Below are 17681 nucleotides of genomic sequence, written 5' to 3'. Positions count from 1 at the left end.
AGACTCTATGCATCTTTAATTAGATGATTAATTTCACTTCCAAATGATGGTAATTTTATAAACATGTTAATAATTCATATGTTCTCACGTGCACCCCTTCTAGTTATTATAAAATTTCAAATAATATATGTTCTACACCAAGGAATTGGGTCAAACAATGGTAAGATAGAGACTCATAACTTCGACACTTAAACGAGAAAATGATATTAATTAATAGCTTGGAATTTGGAAAAAAAAAAAAAAAAAACAGAAAACACATGAGCTACATTATGCATCACAAGATCCAAAAGACAAATGGTGCAATTTTTTCATTTTCAGCTTTTCTTTTCACAAATTTCAAATTGTTATGAAGGACAAGCTGAATCTCTCCAAAACACTGTCTAACACTAACATCATCACACATCATGTGATGACAATGATAATTAAGCTAGTGATCGTCATTTGGACAAATCATGCTATTTGGTGATAGAAATATTATAAATTGGCGTATAAATAGATATCAATCTAACCTCTATCTTACTAATGCACCCTCAAATGCGAAAATAATATTTCATTATTAATCAAACCATTTGATGGCTTCCCTCAAATTTTTCATCGACAATAAATGTGGTATGTGGATAGATTAGATTGCTTTATGTATAAACACAAGATATCATATTTCATTCGATATTTTTGATGGTAATAGTAATAGTAATTACGCAAATCAGTAAAACAAGGAGGATTACACCAATATCAATAAAAAATTATAACACTCAAACTAAAAGCTACGACCCGAAATCTCACTAGAGATCCAATATATTTACTTTATTGTGTTATGTATGAATAAGAATTAAGAAACATATGAAGTTCCAATGGCAAGACGCCAATACCCACACCCACACCCACCTGACTCCTTTTCCTTTCTTCTCATCTACGAGCAGTGTCATGACAACTAAACCAAAAAACTAAAAGACTAACATATATGAACTGTTTAGTTGCATACCTTGGTCCAAATTCAAGTTAAGGTGATAGGCTATATTTTTGTAGATGCTACGAGAGAAACCCAACGGTTAACAGATTTTGTGAAGAATTAAATACAGCAAAACGACTCCATTCTTAGCTTTTGAAAATTTTTTGAGTGCAAGTATCAGCTAAGTGTAGAACAATCAAAGTTGGCAAACCGTGAAATGGCAAAACGAAAAAGTGTACTTCAACGTCGCAGTTACACCTCTTTCTGTAAGGTCATGAAGCAGAATGGGGCTCAGAAGTGAACAAACAGAAGTTTTTGAATGGATAGAATGGCACAAAACAGTCGGAACATAATGACCCTCCTCCACTCATTAAGTTCCTTATTTTCTTGTGAATCTCTAGAAGTGGAATTTTGCCTCGACTATGCACCTAATGAAGAAAAGAGATTATATCTCCAGTGACACTGCTCCATTATAGTCCTAGGCAACACAACCAGAAAGTTACTGTCCATTCGTGCGCCATTTTCCACATCAAGACTCAACCACAATGATCGTAAGTTACAGATGGTGGTCAAGTTAAACTTGGGATGGGATGTACTTCAACTTGTTTTGTCATGTTGACAGGCGACAGCAGCTACAAACATGGTGTATAACTAAAACAGTTTTTTTCCTTTCTATTTCCTGGTAATTTTTTAAGCCGCGAGACTTTAAATATTCAGCAACACTACATAGACCTACATGAGATAGAATTGAGAGGTGTCAAACGCGGTTTAGTTCAACCTATGCTAGGATCTCATTAACCGTCAAACACATACTTGAAATAATCGCAGATCAAAAAATCAATAAAGCAGAAGATTTTATCAACAATACACTTCTATAATCATGAAACAAGAATCAACTAATTGTCTAGTGTCTACATATGATGCCTGACGTAACTACAAAAAACCAATTTGAAATCCACCAAAACGCAATTCACACCAACAGACTACATATAATTGAGAATATCGCACTGAGTATTAGACTGAGAAAACTTCTGCTAATCAACTGTACACTACATCATGATTTTTACACACCATTTAGCAAGCAGCCTATAGGCTATAGCCAACTCAAATACTCAACTCAATCAACACACTCTCTTCAGAAATGGAGAAAAGCTGATTTCCAGAATCCTGGAGCAAATAATTGGTAGAGACAATCTATCTTGAGATGGGATGGAACAAAGCCAGAACACAAACATAAGTACTAATATTCATTCAATCTTTAAAACAACACCCTAAACACAAAAATATTAAGTATCGAATATCAGAGAACGAACAAAAACATGCAAACAAAGTCATATGCACTGCAGGGGCGGGTTCATCAGTTGAGAGTACCGGCCAATCAGATCATTCAAAGTCTTGCAAACAGTTCCCTGCAAGATCAGATAACCTTGTATTAACCTAAAGCTTTGTTTTCTGTTTTCCGAGCTAGCTAGACTGTAAATAAAGAAATAAAGCCGAGCATTTTTATTGGCACCTTAGAGTATTTCTTCGCAGTTTGGAGAACAGAGTTGCCACAAGGATCAACTACTAGACCTGGTAACTCATCACTACTGAGTAGCTCATCGATGATTTGAGGGGCATATTTGTTATCGGATGCCTCCATCAATTTCTTTACTACCTCGCTTCCATATAGGTCCCTCGACAGGATATCAAAAACCCCGGTCAGTTTAGATACTATACGTTCTGTCAGATGTGGCATCTCAAATCCTATTACATGTTGTACTAGACGATTTCTGAAACCGGAAAAATGTTTGGTTTTGGATAATAAAGCAAATTTGTAACTTGGGATATGAAAAGGAAACGTACCCAAATTGTTCTAGAGACAGATCAAATATATTTAGGAACATTACTGTAATAATATGCTTCACACTCCCTCGTGAAGAGCAGTCTTTTGTCATGATGTCTTGCAGAAGGCGGGATCCACTGTCTTCCACAATGATTTCCGAACAATCATCAGCTATCACCTTGAGTATTGGCTGTGAAATACACAAGTACTGTTATAGATATGGTAAATACACAAAAAAAAAAAAGAAAAAAAGAAGGAACATGAAACTCAATTATAAATATCAAATACTTCAGTGTCTTCTGCAGGGAAGATACGGAAGAAATGACCAACAACAACAGAACCAAACTGGTTTTCTACGAGGGGAACCGTGAAATAACTGAAGACCGCTATCATATAAGATATTTGCTTCTGTGTGATGAGACACTCGAGAAATTTCTTCATGGACTCAGAACTGCAAAGAAACACGAAATCGAGTTATCGCATTCACGGAGGTCACAGCGAAACACGAACATCCATTTACATACCCTTGAGGGTGGAGACAGACTGACATGAGTAAACTGACATTAGCAGTAATCAAAGAAACCAATTGGTTCATCTGTTCCTCGTCGCATACATGGAAAAGCTTTTGAATCACATAGCTACCCCACCGATGGATCATCAAATCGCATATGCAATCTTTCACCTCTGAAAGGATCATTTGGATGTCTTCCGGTTTCTTTTCTTGGAGCTTCTGATGCAAGAACTCACAACTACATTCATCCATTGCTGCTTCCGAAAACACCTTGCCCCTCAGATTTTCTAAAGAAGAATTGGTTGGCCCATCTCCGGCGGCAACAGGCGGCGAAGGGTTATCGACATCCATGGGGAATCTGTGAACACCGGGATAGGAGAGATCGAGAGGGATGGTTTCAGACGAGAAATTCGTAAGATCTTCTATCAACGTCGGTTGATTTGCGGGAGAAGGCGAGGAATCCATAAAAGTATTATGATCAAAACATGGGCTTGGAACTGTTAAATAGGGCACTATTTAGCGGGGGAAGAAAAAAAAAAACTTAAAATATGTTTTCGGAATTTTTATAAATTTTCTTTGAAAAGTTTTTTTAAAAAGTATTTTTCAATTACGCTTTTTGAAAAATAAGTGTAAGATATTTTTTGGTGTTTTTAAATTAAAAAGGGCGGGTTAGATAAGTTCGAACGAATTTGATGTTATTTGTTTGAAATTGTTGTTTTTTATCTTCATACACGTCTGAGAATCCTATCTTTTCTCTTGTTTCATTTGATCCCAATCGGCGGTCGGCATCCATCATGTGCAAGTCCTAATTTTGTAGTGAACTATTTCAAAGTGTTGTAATAGTCAAAATCTTCTAGATTGAATATTTCCGAGGAAAAAGAAGGGATGACGCAAGAGTTTTGAAATCTCCGAACATCCAGAAACAAATTATCTTGTTGATTAATTTCTGCACACACAACCATTCGAGTCATCTTGAATAAATTCAATTTGTTAGTCGACCACATTCCACTCTTATCTAAGTTGGTCGAATAATATAGACACACAAGAATATAAAAAAAAAAAAATATTTAAGTTGACGTTCAATTTAACATCATTGGTGGTCAATTGCTACAATGTCAATCAATTTACCAAACTCATCCTATGTCAATGACGGGAATGTCTATGCTGCCCTCCGGGGTAGTGCCCAGAGGGCAATCCAATGGCCCCGGGCCTTGACACATCATTATGATGTGATGTGCAAAATGGCCCGGGGCCATTGGATCCGGCAGATTGGGCACTGCCCATCTGCCGGCTAAGAATTCCCCGTCAATGACATCAAAGCAGTTTACCCAAGGTATTCTCTACCTATCCATCTATGTCGGTTTTGGGTATAGGTACCCTTTTGTTTAAAAGTTGTTTGAGCTTTTTCTGAGAGTATGACATGGGTTACTTCAGCACCATAGCATTCTACTCCTTATTACCCTGAAAAAAATGTATTTTCATAATTATCAAAATTGACGAATGACCATACTGCAATTTAATGTGAAACATTGCAATATAATGAAGGTCATACAAACCTGCAAAAGTAGTTCTTGTGAAAAATTGATATGCATACACACCCTTAACTTATTATATTATTTGCACACTTGTCCAAAAACAAACGATGGTTAAATTAATTTGTCATTTTACTAAATTAACGTTGTTTAGATTTCAACCATAAAAAAATTAATAATGATGCATTTGTTTAGATTAAAAATAATGGTAAATAATATCATTATGATGATTTTTTTTCCTAAATTTAATATTGAATTTTATGTAAGATTATTTTTTTAAAAAAAATAAATCAAAGTGTCATAAAAATGTAGAACGGATGGATTTCCAATTTTCCATTGACTTGATAATTAATCTTTTTTTAGATATTTATTCGCAACAGTCACTTCATCCACTTGATAACTAATTCATTTTAGATATTTTTTATTTTTTTGAAATAAAAAATTATATAAAAAATTAATAATATTATTTGCAATCACAAATTAATTAAGGAAAATAATATGGAAAATAAAAAATTTAATAATATACAAAATATAAATTATAAAATAAAGTGAAAAATGTTTAATAAATGTTTTATTATTGGATTTTTTTTTTTGGGTAAAGGAAAATGGTTGTATTATGATATAGGTGTTAATGTTATATTTTTACAAATCTAAAAATTATTGTAATAATATAGAGGCTCTTTTGTATCACATGGTTTATATTGTCAAGAAAATGCATACCCAAGTGCAGGAAACACACGTGTCCACCCGTCACAATTAGAAGAATAAGTTATAAAATTTTTATAAAATGTTAAGAGTGGATGAGAGAAGCACATATTTTCATTAAGGGTTGTCAAAAGTGAATCTAATTGTCAACTCGACACGAGTCGATCCGAAAAATATCGGATGAAGATTTGAAGTTTTTGGGTTAGAGTTGAATCGGAACTAATTCGAAAAAATTAATCGGGTTTGCGCTCGGTTCAACCCAGATTGACCCGAGATAACCCGAAACTCGTTATTATAATTATTTAATATAAAATTAAGAAATATTTGTTAAATTTTTATATATGTTAAATGTTTGAAAAAATTTATTGTATAATTGATATAACATATTTTTATCATGTAATACTTTTTTTGTACAATTTTGATTTTAAAAATAATTTTTTTATTTTTTGTAGTTAGTATATTTTAAATTTTATATGATTAGACTTTCAAATTTAAATTATACATAAGTTTAAATTTTGTAAATTCAATATTACTCTCATTATTGTGTGCTTTTAATTTTTATTTAATTATTTTTTTAAAAGAATAAAATAGGGTTGGTTCGGATTAATTGGTTAGTCGGATTAGTTGGGTTCGGGTTGACCATTATTGGATTCGGTTCGAGTCAGATTGAGAAAATTTTTAAAAATATTTTCGTCGACCCGACCCATTCGAATTGACATCCTATTTTAGTTATACAAAAAATTTTGTGAGACGATGTGATGGATAAAATTTGTGAGACTAATCTTCTAAAATAGATCGCATACGATAATACATTATTTTTTTAGGTAAAAAATATAACTATTTATTTATCGTACATATGAATGGTGTGATCTCAACGAATAGACCAACTCTTTTCAATATTGCACAAGCGTGATTGATAAGAAAAAACGAAAACTCAAACTGTCGAATCTCTCGTAAAAATCCTCAGAATTTCCCTCCGTATATTTCCAATGTTCGACGCGCCGCCTGTTCCCGCCGGATACAGGAGAACCCATCCGGAGCCGCATGCTTATTTCTTGGAAGAATTGAAAGGGAATGTGTTTTGGGGAGCAATGGATACAAACTGTTCACAGTTCTTGCATCTAGTTCTTGAAAGAAGGAAACCGGAAGCCACGCAGATGATTTTTTCGGAGCTGAAAGACCATATATGTATTTTGATGCCCGATCGCTGATCAAGTGCATAGCCATTGCCATGGAAAGAACATTCTGCCTATATGGAAAATATAGAGGTGTGATTATTGAGAAATATGGCCTCCTTTGCAATATGAAACCCTGTCACCCCGCTATGCATATGACCTTATTGTTTGTTTTTGTGTGTCCTGATTTTTTATACTGGTATTTTTGTGCTTTAGGGTGAAGATTGAATAACTTTATGAGTACTTATGTTTGTCTTTTGTCTTTAAAGTTCAAACCATGGCAAGATAGATTTCGTCTCTTGATTATTTCATTTATTTTGTCTTTAAAGTTCAAACATTATTGTTGTTTTTGTGTGTCCTGCTTTTTGATACTGGTATGTTTGTGCTTTAGGGTGAACATTGAATGAATGACTTCATCAGTACTTATGCTCGACTTTGTCTTTAAAGTTCAAACCTGTATCAAGATAGATTTCCTCTCTTTTATTTACATCTTCTATTTCCTTCATATTGATTAGATCTTCTATTGTTTGCACCTAATTAATTAGATTCACTAATATTGATGACTAAAATCCTCTTTCTAATATTAGTGAATGTTTCTATCTTCCTTTTCAGTGCATAATTGATTATATGGTTTAGTTAGTGGAGAACAGATGAATGTAAAGTTTAATCTTCCACATTACTTGTAGTTCCTGTTGGGTTCAGGGGATGCCGAGAGAGACCGGTTATTGTCTGTTTGAGGTGATATTTATGATATATTTAAGTTTTCCTTGGACTACTGTAGATGCGGGGGTTTTTTTTTTTTTAGTTTTTCTTGGAAAATTTATACATGTTTGAGGTGAAATGTAACTTTTGGCTAAGGGGTGAGCGGAGTAGAGTGTTAAGACTGATGAAATGAACGAATTGTTTGGTGATATTTGAATGGTGAGACCATCAGAATTCAGACATGTCTGGTAAATTTCAGTTTCTAAGAGCCAAAAAATATTTTTGAATGTTTGAGAAGTACCAGTAAGGTTCAGAGCTCGACCGGTGATAACCTGGAACCTCGCATGTATCATATTACATATACATCTAAAAGCAAATTTTCATCAATGATTCTGCTTCGAAATGGAAAAATACTTCTAGATATTCGAAACCTTTTGTGGCATTGCCATTTTATCTTATTTTTATCACTTAGAATTATGCCCCTTTCTTGGTTCATATGTATCTACTACTTAATGGGGAACCCGGGATAGAAACATCATCCACAGCCATGTCAATGCGAATCTATTTCAATATCCTCACCGGAGCTCTGTTCTTCCTTGCAGGCTTTCGAGTTCGGGCTAAGATGCAGTGGTGGAAACTGAAAACGTACTAAACTCCAATATAAGATAGGATGGTATCAAGTATCATTTTTTAAGGTTATGAACTTGTAGGAAATGTAAATGTTATATTGTCCAGTTAAAATGGAGATTGCAAATACTCGTAAATTCAAACTAAACTTTTATAAAGTTGCTCATGGGTTCCAATTGCATCCAATTCTCAATTAGAATACGGAAGTTCACTGACAAACATCCTCTATCAAATTGAATGAAAAATTCATGCAAATTCCATCAGACGCATCATGCACGTGTGAAGATTCTGGCAAACTCCAGTTTCTAAAAGCTTTAACAATAATGGATCCATTTCTCAGTGATCCACAGAGAAGAATATATCACAATGACTAATATAATTTGATTTATTTTCCGATTCATGGAGAATACAATTCGTCTACGAGCAGTTTTTCATGACATATAAGAGTGTGATATGATTACCACACTGATATGAATTGTTTAGGTGCAAGTATTGATTCAGATTCAAGTTTAGATGATTAATTTTAACTTTTTGAATCAAATACAGCAAAAAGCCTCTTTCTTGGCTTTTGAGCGCAAGAACATATCAGCCAATTGCAAAACTATCACATTTGGAAGTTCTATATTATATATATATATATAGAAATGATATGGTGAGCAACCACCGTGAGCACTTGCTGACGTGGCATCATGCACATCCAATAGTTGAGTGACACGTCAGCAGGTGCTCACATGGATGCTCACGATAGTTGCTCACCATATCATTTCTATATATATATATAGGGATAATTGCATTTTGACCCCTTGTGAAACGTCAAAAAAGCTGAAAACCCCCCGTGAAAAATAAATAAGCTAAATACACCCTATGTTATTAAACAAGTTACACACGTGCCCCATCTTAATATTTTAGTTTATTTAATTATATATAATTTGGTGAAGACTATTTTGCCCTTCAAATAATAATACCCTCACAACTGTTAAACGTAATCCTTCAGAAACCCTATTCTTCAAATCTTCGCGATCTTTGACCACTTTCTTGCAGAAACCCTATTCTTCAAATCAATTTCCCATTTCTATTTCTTTCACGCTGTATGGATCTTTCAATTAATTTCGATGTATGGCATGGAGGTACGTTTCAAGTTAATCCCAAGAGCACATACCCCAAATTAATTTATGTTGGAGGGATTAAGCACGAGTTTAAAAAAGTTAACTTCGACAGGTTTAATTTTATGGATTTATATGCTCTGTACAAGCTTTGTGGTGGAAAAAAGTTGAATGTTAATTTTTTTTTATAGAATTCCTGGTGTAGTGATTGAACACGGTTTGGTGAATATTTTTGGAGATATGGATGTGTCGAATATGTATTCGTTTTATAAGGATTCCGACTTGGTAACCATATGGATTGAAGAGACAATGCCAGAACCAGAAATGGTGTTAGATGAATTAGGAAACATTGTACCTCCTAATCCCGTGGGTTATATTGAATATAAAAAAGATGTTACAGCCTCTAGTGAAGTGAGTGAGAATGAAATTGATCCTAAAATCCAAGTCTCTGACCAGGTACTTGAGAATGAATGTAATCCTGCCTCTGACCAAGTGCTTGAGAATGAAAGTGGCCAAACTAATTGTGAGGCTCATGTTTCTGGCCAGCATTTGGATGAAGACCTTCACTTGTTTGATGATATTTTTGACAGTTATCATCAAACGCTTCCTTTTCAAAAACCAAGCTCTCATGACCCTGATCCTACTAATGTTGTTAGTGGTGCAGATGATGACATTTCAGATTCTAGCGAATTTGATGATTCAAGTGATGAAAATTATTCAAATCCATCATCCAAAGGAGGTTTGGATGATGTTCAATCGAGCACTGATGAAGATATATTCGTTGAGAGTTTGAGTACTGAGGGTGATGGCTTTTCAAAGGAAAAAAAAATTAGAAATGAGAAGAGGGGGAAGAGTAAAGTAGGTGAAAAGAGGAAGAAAAGTGAAACTACAGCTGAGTGTGAATGGTATAGTGATGGAGATGAAGATGATGTTGATGATCTTAGTATGAAGGGCTCTGATGAAGAGGGGCCTAGGCATCCAACTTTCAAAGATGGACAAGATATGAAGAATTTTTCACTAGTTGTGGGCATGAAATTCAAGAGCGCACAAGAATTTAGGGAGGTTTTGAGAGATCATAGTGTTAGACAAGGTTACAAATTAGTTTTGAAGAAAAATGAAAGGACTAGGATAATAGGTGAGTGCAAAAATGGTTGTAATTGGAGGATTCATGCGTCTTTGGTAATGGGTGGACCAATATTTCAAATCAAGACAATCTCAGGTCAGCATAATTGTGCTAGAATTAATGAGAACAAGCTTGCAAATTACAGGTATTTGGGTAGGAGAATTGAGAAGATTGTTAGAGATAATTGTGACATTAAGATTGACCAGCTCAAAAACACGATAAGGACAAAATGTGGAGTTGAAGTGAGCAAATGGAAAGTGATTAGAGCTAAGAAGGCTGCTGTCCAGAATCTACGAGGGATCAACAGTTTACAGTACCATCGACTGTGGGATTATTGTGAAACAGTGAGAAATTTTAACTCAAGAAGTTCTCTTTTTCTCCAAAGAAAGGAAGATTTTGAGCCCCCAACATTTGATAAGCTTTATTTTAGCTTGAATGCTATGAAATGCTCATTTTTAGCAGGTTGTAGGCCTATTATTGGTCTAGATGGTTGTTTTTTGAAAACAACACATGGTGGACAACTATTGGCAGCTGTTGGTAGGGATGGAAATGATAATATGGTGCCAATAGCTTTTGCAGTAGTGCAAGTTGAGAACAGAGAGAATTGGGCTTGGTTTCTTCAAATTCTGTTGGAAGATATAGGAGGAATAGGAGAAGATAGGTGGACTTTCATCTCAGATAGACAGAAAGGATTAGTAGAAGCATTGAGAGAACTTGTTCCTAATTGTGAGCATAGATATTGCTTGAGGCATACGTATCAAAACTTCAAAAAAAAATTCAAAAGTTTAGAGTTGAAAGACTTATTTTGGAAGGCTGCTACAACAGGAAACAAGAATCAGTTTGAGGAGCTACTGAAGAAAATTGAACAAGTGAATCCTAAGTCAAATGAAGGTCAAGAGACAGCATATGAATGGCTGAAGAAAATTCCAGCAATTCATTGGGCTAGAAGTCATTTTTCCTCAAGATGTTTGTCTGACTGTGTAGTCAAGAATTTGTCCAAGTCATTCAATAGTTTCATTATAGATGCAAGGGATAAGCCTATCATAACAATGCTTGAGTGTATTAGAAACAAGTTGATGAAGAGAATTCAAGTCAAGAAGACTGGTATGGAGAAATACATTGGTCAGATATGCCCTAACATTTTGAGAAGGATTAACAAGAATCAGAAGTTTTCCAGAAACTTTTTTGCTATATATTCTGGTGAAAATGAGTATCAAGTTCAGTGTTTGTCAGTACACGGAGTTTTAACACAACACGTGGTTGATTTGTTGAAGAAGACTTGTACATGTGGGATGTTCCAGTTATGTGGTTATCCCTGCTCTCATGCATGCACTGCTATTGGTCATAGTAGGTTGAGATTGGAGGATTTTGTACACAACTGTTACAGCAAGGATGAATATTTAAAGGTGTACTCACACATGATACATGTTGTTCCAGGGGAACTTGATTACTGCAAAACACAGTATCAACCACTTAATGCACCTGTTTATAAGAGCAAAAAGGGCAGACCTCAGAGAATGAGAAGGAGACAAGTTGATGAGGAAACCAGTGTTTCTACAAGAAAGGGTCTTACTCATACATGTTCAAGGTGTTTGAAACAATCTCATAACAAGTCAACTTGTAAAAATCCAATACATCCAAGATCCAAATATTTCAAGGTAATTTCATATATATATTTCAATCACATGTTCATAACATTGAATTATTTTGATAGTGGCTTCAATGCAGGGGACTAATGAAGAATCTGCTGGAACGAATACACAATCTGTTCATGCTAGGTCCCAAAGCAGAGCCAAAACTGCTAGGCCCCGAAACACAGCTGTGGGAATTCATATTTACATTTCAATCACATGTAATCATTTGAATTGCATATTCATAACTGAATGTGTTTGACATTAATTTTAATGTAGGGGACTGGTGAAGGACATGTTGGAAATCAAGAATCAGCAGGAGCAGCTACAAGTGAAGATGCAAGTGCTAGATCTATGCCTTATGAATCATTGAGTGGTACACCTCAAAGTTCTGGAAAACAAGATTTTATTGGTTCTACATCATTTGCATCAAATATATGTTCAAGTGTAAGCAATAGATTGATGGTATTGGGTACTGTGCCTCTTTTGTGTGTTGTGTTGTGTAATTTAGTGTCATTTTATGAATTTAACATGTACAAAATGATGATAGGATATTAACACTACTGCAAGAAGGGTGCAAATGAGTCATTTGAATAGGGCAAAACTACATGCAAATGCAAGTGTGGATTCTAATTCTATTGCAAAACCAACTGGAGGTGAAAGTTCCAAGGCCAGAGCCACTGCAATTGGAGATGCAACTACAAGAGGTAGAGGTAGAGCTACTGCTACTGCAATTGGAGATTCAAGTGCTTTTGGTGCAAACTCCAGTGCTAGAGCTACTGCTACTGCAGCTGGTGATTCAAGTGTTTTTGGTGCAAACTCCAGTGCTAGAGCTACTGCTACTGCAGCTGGTGATTCAAGTGCTTTTGGTGCAAACTCCAGTGCTAGAGCTACTGCTACTGCAGCTGGTGATTCAAGTGTTTTTGGTGCAAACTCCAGTGCTAGAGCTACTGCAACTGCTAGGTTGGGAAGAAGGTTGCCAAGATGGGGGCCGTAGTCTCTACATGATAGTATTTTTGATGTTTTCTAGTGTTTTGTATTAAGTCATGAATGATGGGCTACTAATTATTTTTGGTTTGTATGGAATGCAATATCTACAAAGACATAAATTGCTTTTGTTGATGCTTTATGGTGTTTTATTCGAAGTTAGAATTATGTAATGGTTGTTTTTTCTTCAAAGAAGTTATGATCTTTAGTTGAAATTATAAGACATAAATTGCTTCATTGATGAACTGAGAAATTACAGAAATTGAAATTTCATATCTAAACACTTGGATTCAATACATGACACGAATTTTTCATATTGCAACACAATGAAACACAACTCAAATGAAACACACACAATGCAACAGAATGAAACACAACTCAAATGAAACACAATAACTTCAAATACATCAACAATGGGCTATGACACATATTATCTTCCCACTACTTGAACAAAAGAACGGTTAGCACTAGTAGAAGCAACGCACAAGCAATCCATGAAACATGGACATAACCAGCTTCAATTTCAACAGAATTTCTTCCTCGCGCAGTAGAAGTAGCCTCCTCTTCAAAGCCTTTATCTCTGTTCTTCACACCACCATAGCTATTGTAACTCTGACCTTTAAATTCACCATCAGATTCATCTCCATCTTCATTTGGAAACAAAGTATAATCATCGGGGTGACACCAACGGAAGAAACCACACAGGTTCTTCGAGCAACAGTAGTATAAAAGGCCCTTGGTTTTCTTCTTTTCGGACAACACAACTTTGATATCAGCTCTAACATTGCAAGAACAAGTTGGAGGAGTTGGGTACCTTAAATCCAAGCGCTCCAAAATGGTTGGATTTCTGGGTTTGTAAGAAGACTCCATTGCAATCTTTCACAATTGTCCCGATGGAATTATTGAAGAAGAGCAAAAAGTAGCCAATGATTTAATAAAGGGTTAAGGGCATTTACGGTACTTTGGGTTGAAAAATCTCCAAATAGCAAACAATACTCACATCACAAGCGCGTGAATATTACTTCACGGATTTAGGGGTACGTGTGCTACATTTTGTATAACATAGGGTGTATTTAGCTTATTTATTTTTCACGGGGGGTTTTCAGCTATTTGGACGTTTCACAGGGGGTCAAAATGCAATTATCCCTATATATATATATATATAGCAAAATTTTTGCATTATGTATTTACAACATTGCCCAAAAGATATGAATGATTGATATTAATGCATGGACATGAGTGAAAAAATGGTGTAAAATTTAGGGTTAAATTTCGGATATGAAATTTAAAAAAATCAATGTGTTGTTCATTCATTTACTCTCTTTGATGCATTTATTATTATTATTATTATTATTATTATTATTATTATTATTATTATTATTATTATTATTATTATTATTATTATTATTATTATTATTATCCCTATATATAAAGAATCTTTCCCTTAGACATCATCTTTTCATTTGCCGAGATTGCTCTTACGTGATATAAATATTACACTTTTATTTTAATTTGTTTTTGTTTTTTCAAAATTTTGATATTTCAAATTTCGATATTTTTCTCAAATAGATATTACATATAAGATAAATTGATAAATAAATTATAATTTTTTATATTATTTTATAAATAAAAAAATAAATTTAAATATTATCGAAAAAATAATATTTATATATAACATACAATATTAAATATATTATATAATTTTATACACACACAACGCGTGTGTGCAATTATGCTAGTTATATATAAAAGTTGAGCACCTTAGAGGGAGGACACCATCTTTTGTTCCAAAATATTTTTATTTTTAATATTAATATTTATGGGTAATAATGATTTTTATGTTGAAAAATATAGAATTATGAGGTAAATTAGGAGGAAAAAAATGTTGTGATTATGATAATATAATAGTAAGATACTAATAAAAATGATGAATTGATCATATTGAAATAGATAATAAATTACATAAGGATTGTAACAAATATAGCAATAAAAAGAATTCACATACTTTTTGTACTATGACAATAAAATAACTCATCATTTAAAATATTTAAACAATATTTACAATTTTACAAAATTTGATTTAATATAATATATAAATATATAACATCACAATAAATTTTATGAATAATACGTTTCATAATGTAATAATATATTAATAAAAGCATGCTATATTAGAAAAAAATAAAAAATAATATAAAAAATTTTGAACTCTTTCAACACAATATTTTAATTGGTTTTTTAAATATTATATTGCATTTGTAAAGTTAATCATTACTATAACAATATTAGTGAAATCAAGAAATAAATTATCTTTATATAGTTTTTGTGTTATTAAAAATACATTGTGTCAATTCACCTTTTATTTAATTATAAAAATTCTCCATAAATGAATTGGTTTGAATTATTTTCTATAAATTTAAGAAAACACATTTTTAAAAAAAATTATTATGAAAAAATAAAATTTGGTTATGACATAATTGTAAGAAAATTTGAAAATAATGATACATCAAAATTGAATAATATTTTATTATAAAATAAATTAGAAAAATAACATTTTATCGAAACATAATTCTTAGGAAAATCTAAAAAGAATTAACATAAAATTGATTTAGATGTTGAAAAATAAAAATATGCATTTACTCATTAAAATTATTAAAGATAATATATATTTATTTTATTATAACTATAAAAGTGTAAATAGAATGAATAAGTTTTTTACTGTAATTTTTTATTTTGCCATTAGATTTATATTCATTCAATTAATTGTATTGAAATGAGATTTTCTACATAGTGTTTTAAAAATATAAAAATTGATATATATAAAGTGAATATAAGTTTGAAAAATAAAATATGTTTTTAACTGAAATTATTTAAAAAAAATCATGTATATTTAATAATTTTATCTTTAAAAGTATCAATAGACATAAAAAAAATTCATTAGAGTATTTGTCGATAAATAATTGCATAAACATTTGGTACTCGATACGCTATACTTGGCCGACGGTGGCTCCATACGTAATAATACTATATGGAATTTTTTTTGACTTTGAGATAAATAATTGCATAAACATTTGGTGAAAAATGAATGTAAAAAATTAAATATATATATAATATAAAATTTATGGATAATTTGGACATAAAACAAAATTAAATATTATAAATTTCATTCATAAATATAAATAAATCAAAGATAATTATGGAAAAATAAAGAAAAAATTGTAATTTTGTTCGGCTAATATTTGCAAATTATGATTTTGGCTCTATATTTTCATATGAGATAATTATATACATACCTCTGTGAAATCTCAAGATTACTAAAAACCCATTATGAAAAATAAATTATCTATTAACTCCTTGTGTTTTCAAATTTTGAGCACATATATCCCCATATTTTCAAATTTGAGCATGCATCCCCTTATATCCATACGTGTTTTTGTAGGTGTTTATATTCAAAATTTGAAACACAACGACTTAACAGATATAGAGAGCTTTTAGCGATAGAGAAATTTAAGTTTTAGTTTAGTTTTGCGTGTTTCGATTTTTGGTAATTTTAGTTATTTTTCATAAAAAATGATGATGCAATACTATAAATGTCTACGCTACAGAAGTGTCACATCGAAAATAATACTCTAAAATCTTCCAAAAAAAATAAATAAATACGACAAATTTTGAAATCTGATAACATAGAGTATCAGAATTACAAATAAAGAAACTTATAGAATAAAAAAAACAATTTTTTCAAAAATAAATGTCATAATTTAATCCATGCACATTTATCTAAATAAATTTAAGACTCATAAGACTTTATCAAATATTAAAAATTTACTATATCTTTAAAAAAAACAAATGGATATTATTCAAAATTTTAACCATTAATTATTTTAATTTTATTTTAAAGGTGAATAAATTTAAATATATTATTTGTTTTATGTTATATCTAATACATTTTCACGTGTCTCACGTGCGAGACACGTGTTAATTGATTTTTTAAATATCATACTATATTTATAAAATTAATCATATACTATTATAATATAAATGCAATCAAAATAAATTATTTTCATATAATTTATTTGTTATTAAAAATACATTGTGTTAATTCGCATTTTATTTAATTATAAAACTTCAACATCAGTGAATTGGTTTGAATTATTTTCTATGAATTTAAGAAAACAAAATTTAAAACACGTGAGTATCAAAGTGGTTTTTTTGAAAAAAAAATCTAATTGAAAATTAAAATTTGGTAATTTGGTTACGACATACTTATAAGAAAATTTGAAATAACGATACGTCAAAATTGAATAAAATTTTGATAATAAAAATAAATTAGAGAAATAACATTTTATTGAAACGTAATTCTTAGAAAAAATTTAAAACAATTAACATAAAAACGATTAGATGTTGGAAAATAAAAATATCTATTCATTAAAATTATTAAAGATAATATTTTACTAGATTGTGTATTATTTCGATTAACATAAAAATGATTAGATGTTGAAAAATAAAAATATTTATTCATTAAAATTATTAAAGATAATAAATATTTATTTTATAGATTTTTTTATTATTTTAATCTAAAACAATTAACATAATAAATATTTTAACCATAAATTTTCTATTCTTTAGATTGTGTATTATTTCGATTAATTGTATGAAGAATTTCTACATAATGCTTTAAAAATATAAAAATTGATATATAAAGTTTTTCTTTGAAGAAAAAAATTGATATATAAAGTGAATATATACATATTTGACAAATAAAAAATATTTTCACTGAAATTATTAAAATAAAATCATGTATATTTAATAAT

General features: G+C 31.6%; 1 protein-coding gene across 2 annotated transcripts; it reads right to left on the bottom strand.

Annotated features, from left to right (window-relative positions):
• Window positions 1–1303: 1303 nt before the first annotated feature.
• Window positions 1304–3695, bottom strand: LOC140884607 (pumilio homolog 12-like). 2 transcript variants are annotated; one of them, XM_073291407.1, is made up of 6 exons: window positions 3299–3695; window positions 3063–3225; window positions 2795–2964; window positions 2463–2721; window positions 2321–2358; window positions 1304–1681 (listed from the first exon to the last, which is right to left on the bottom strand). In XM_073291407.1, exons 1-6 carry the CDS (start codon window positions 3634–3636, stop codon window positions 1672–1674), a joined length of 978 nt encoding a protein of 325 aa, XP_073147508.1. In that variant the 5' UTR covers window positions 3637–3695; the 3' UTR covers window positions 1304–1671. The 2 variants fall into 2 exon arrangements, with proteins under 2 accessions (XP_073147508.1, XP_073147507.1); XM_073291406.1 differs by lacking the exon at window positions 1304–1681 and having other exon boundaries at window positions 2173–2358.
• Between the last annotated feature and the right edge of the window lie 13986 nt (window positions 3696–17681).

The sequence above is a fragment of the Henckelia pumila genome, chromosome 2 (genome assembly GCF_033568475.1).
Source record: "Henckelia pumila isolate YLH828 chromosome 2, ASM3356847v2, whole genome shotgun sequence".
NCBI lineage: Eukaryota > Viridiplantae > Streptophyta > Magnoliopsida > Lamiales > Gesneriaceae > Henckelia > Henckelia pumila.
Note: the sequence above shows the minus strand (reverse complement) of the source record. Positions and strands in the feature narration are given on the sequence as shown.

Coding starts and splice junctions, on each gene's coding strand:
- LOC140884607 (XM_073291406.1), bottom strand. CDS start 3,636: ATGGATGTCGATAACCCTTCGCCGCCTGTTGCCGCCGGAGATGGGCCA. Junction 3,226..3,298: donor GTCTGTCTCCACCCTCAAGG/GTATGTAAATGG, acceptor GTTTCTTTGCAG/TTCTGAGTCCATGAAGAAAT. Junction 2,965..3,062: donor TCCCTGCAGAAGACACTGAA/GTATTTGATATT, acceptor TGTATTTCACAG/CCAATACTCAAGGTGATAGC.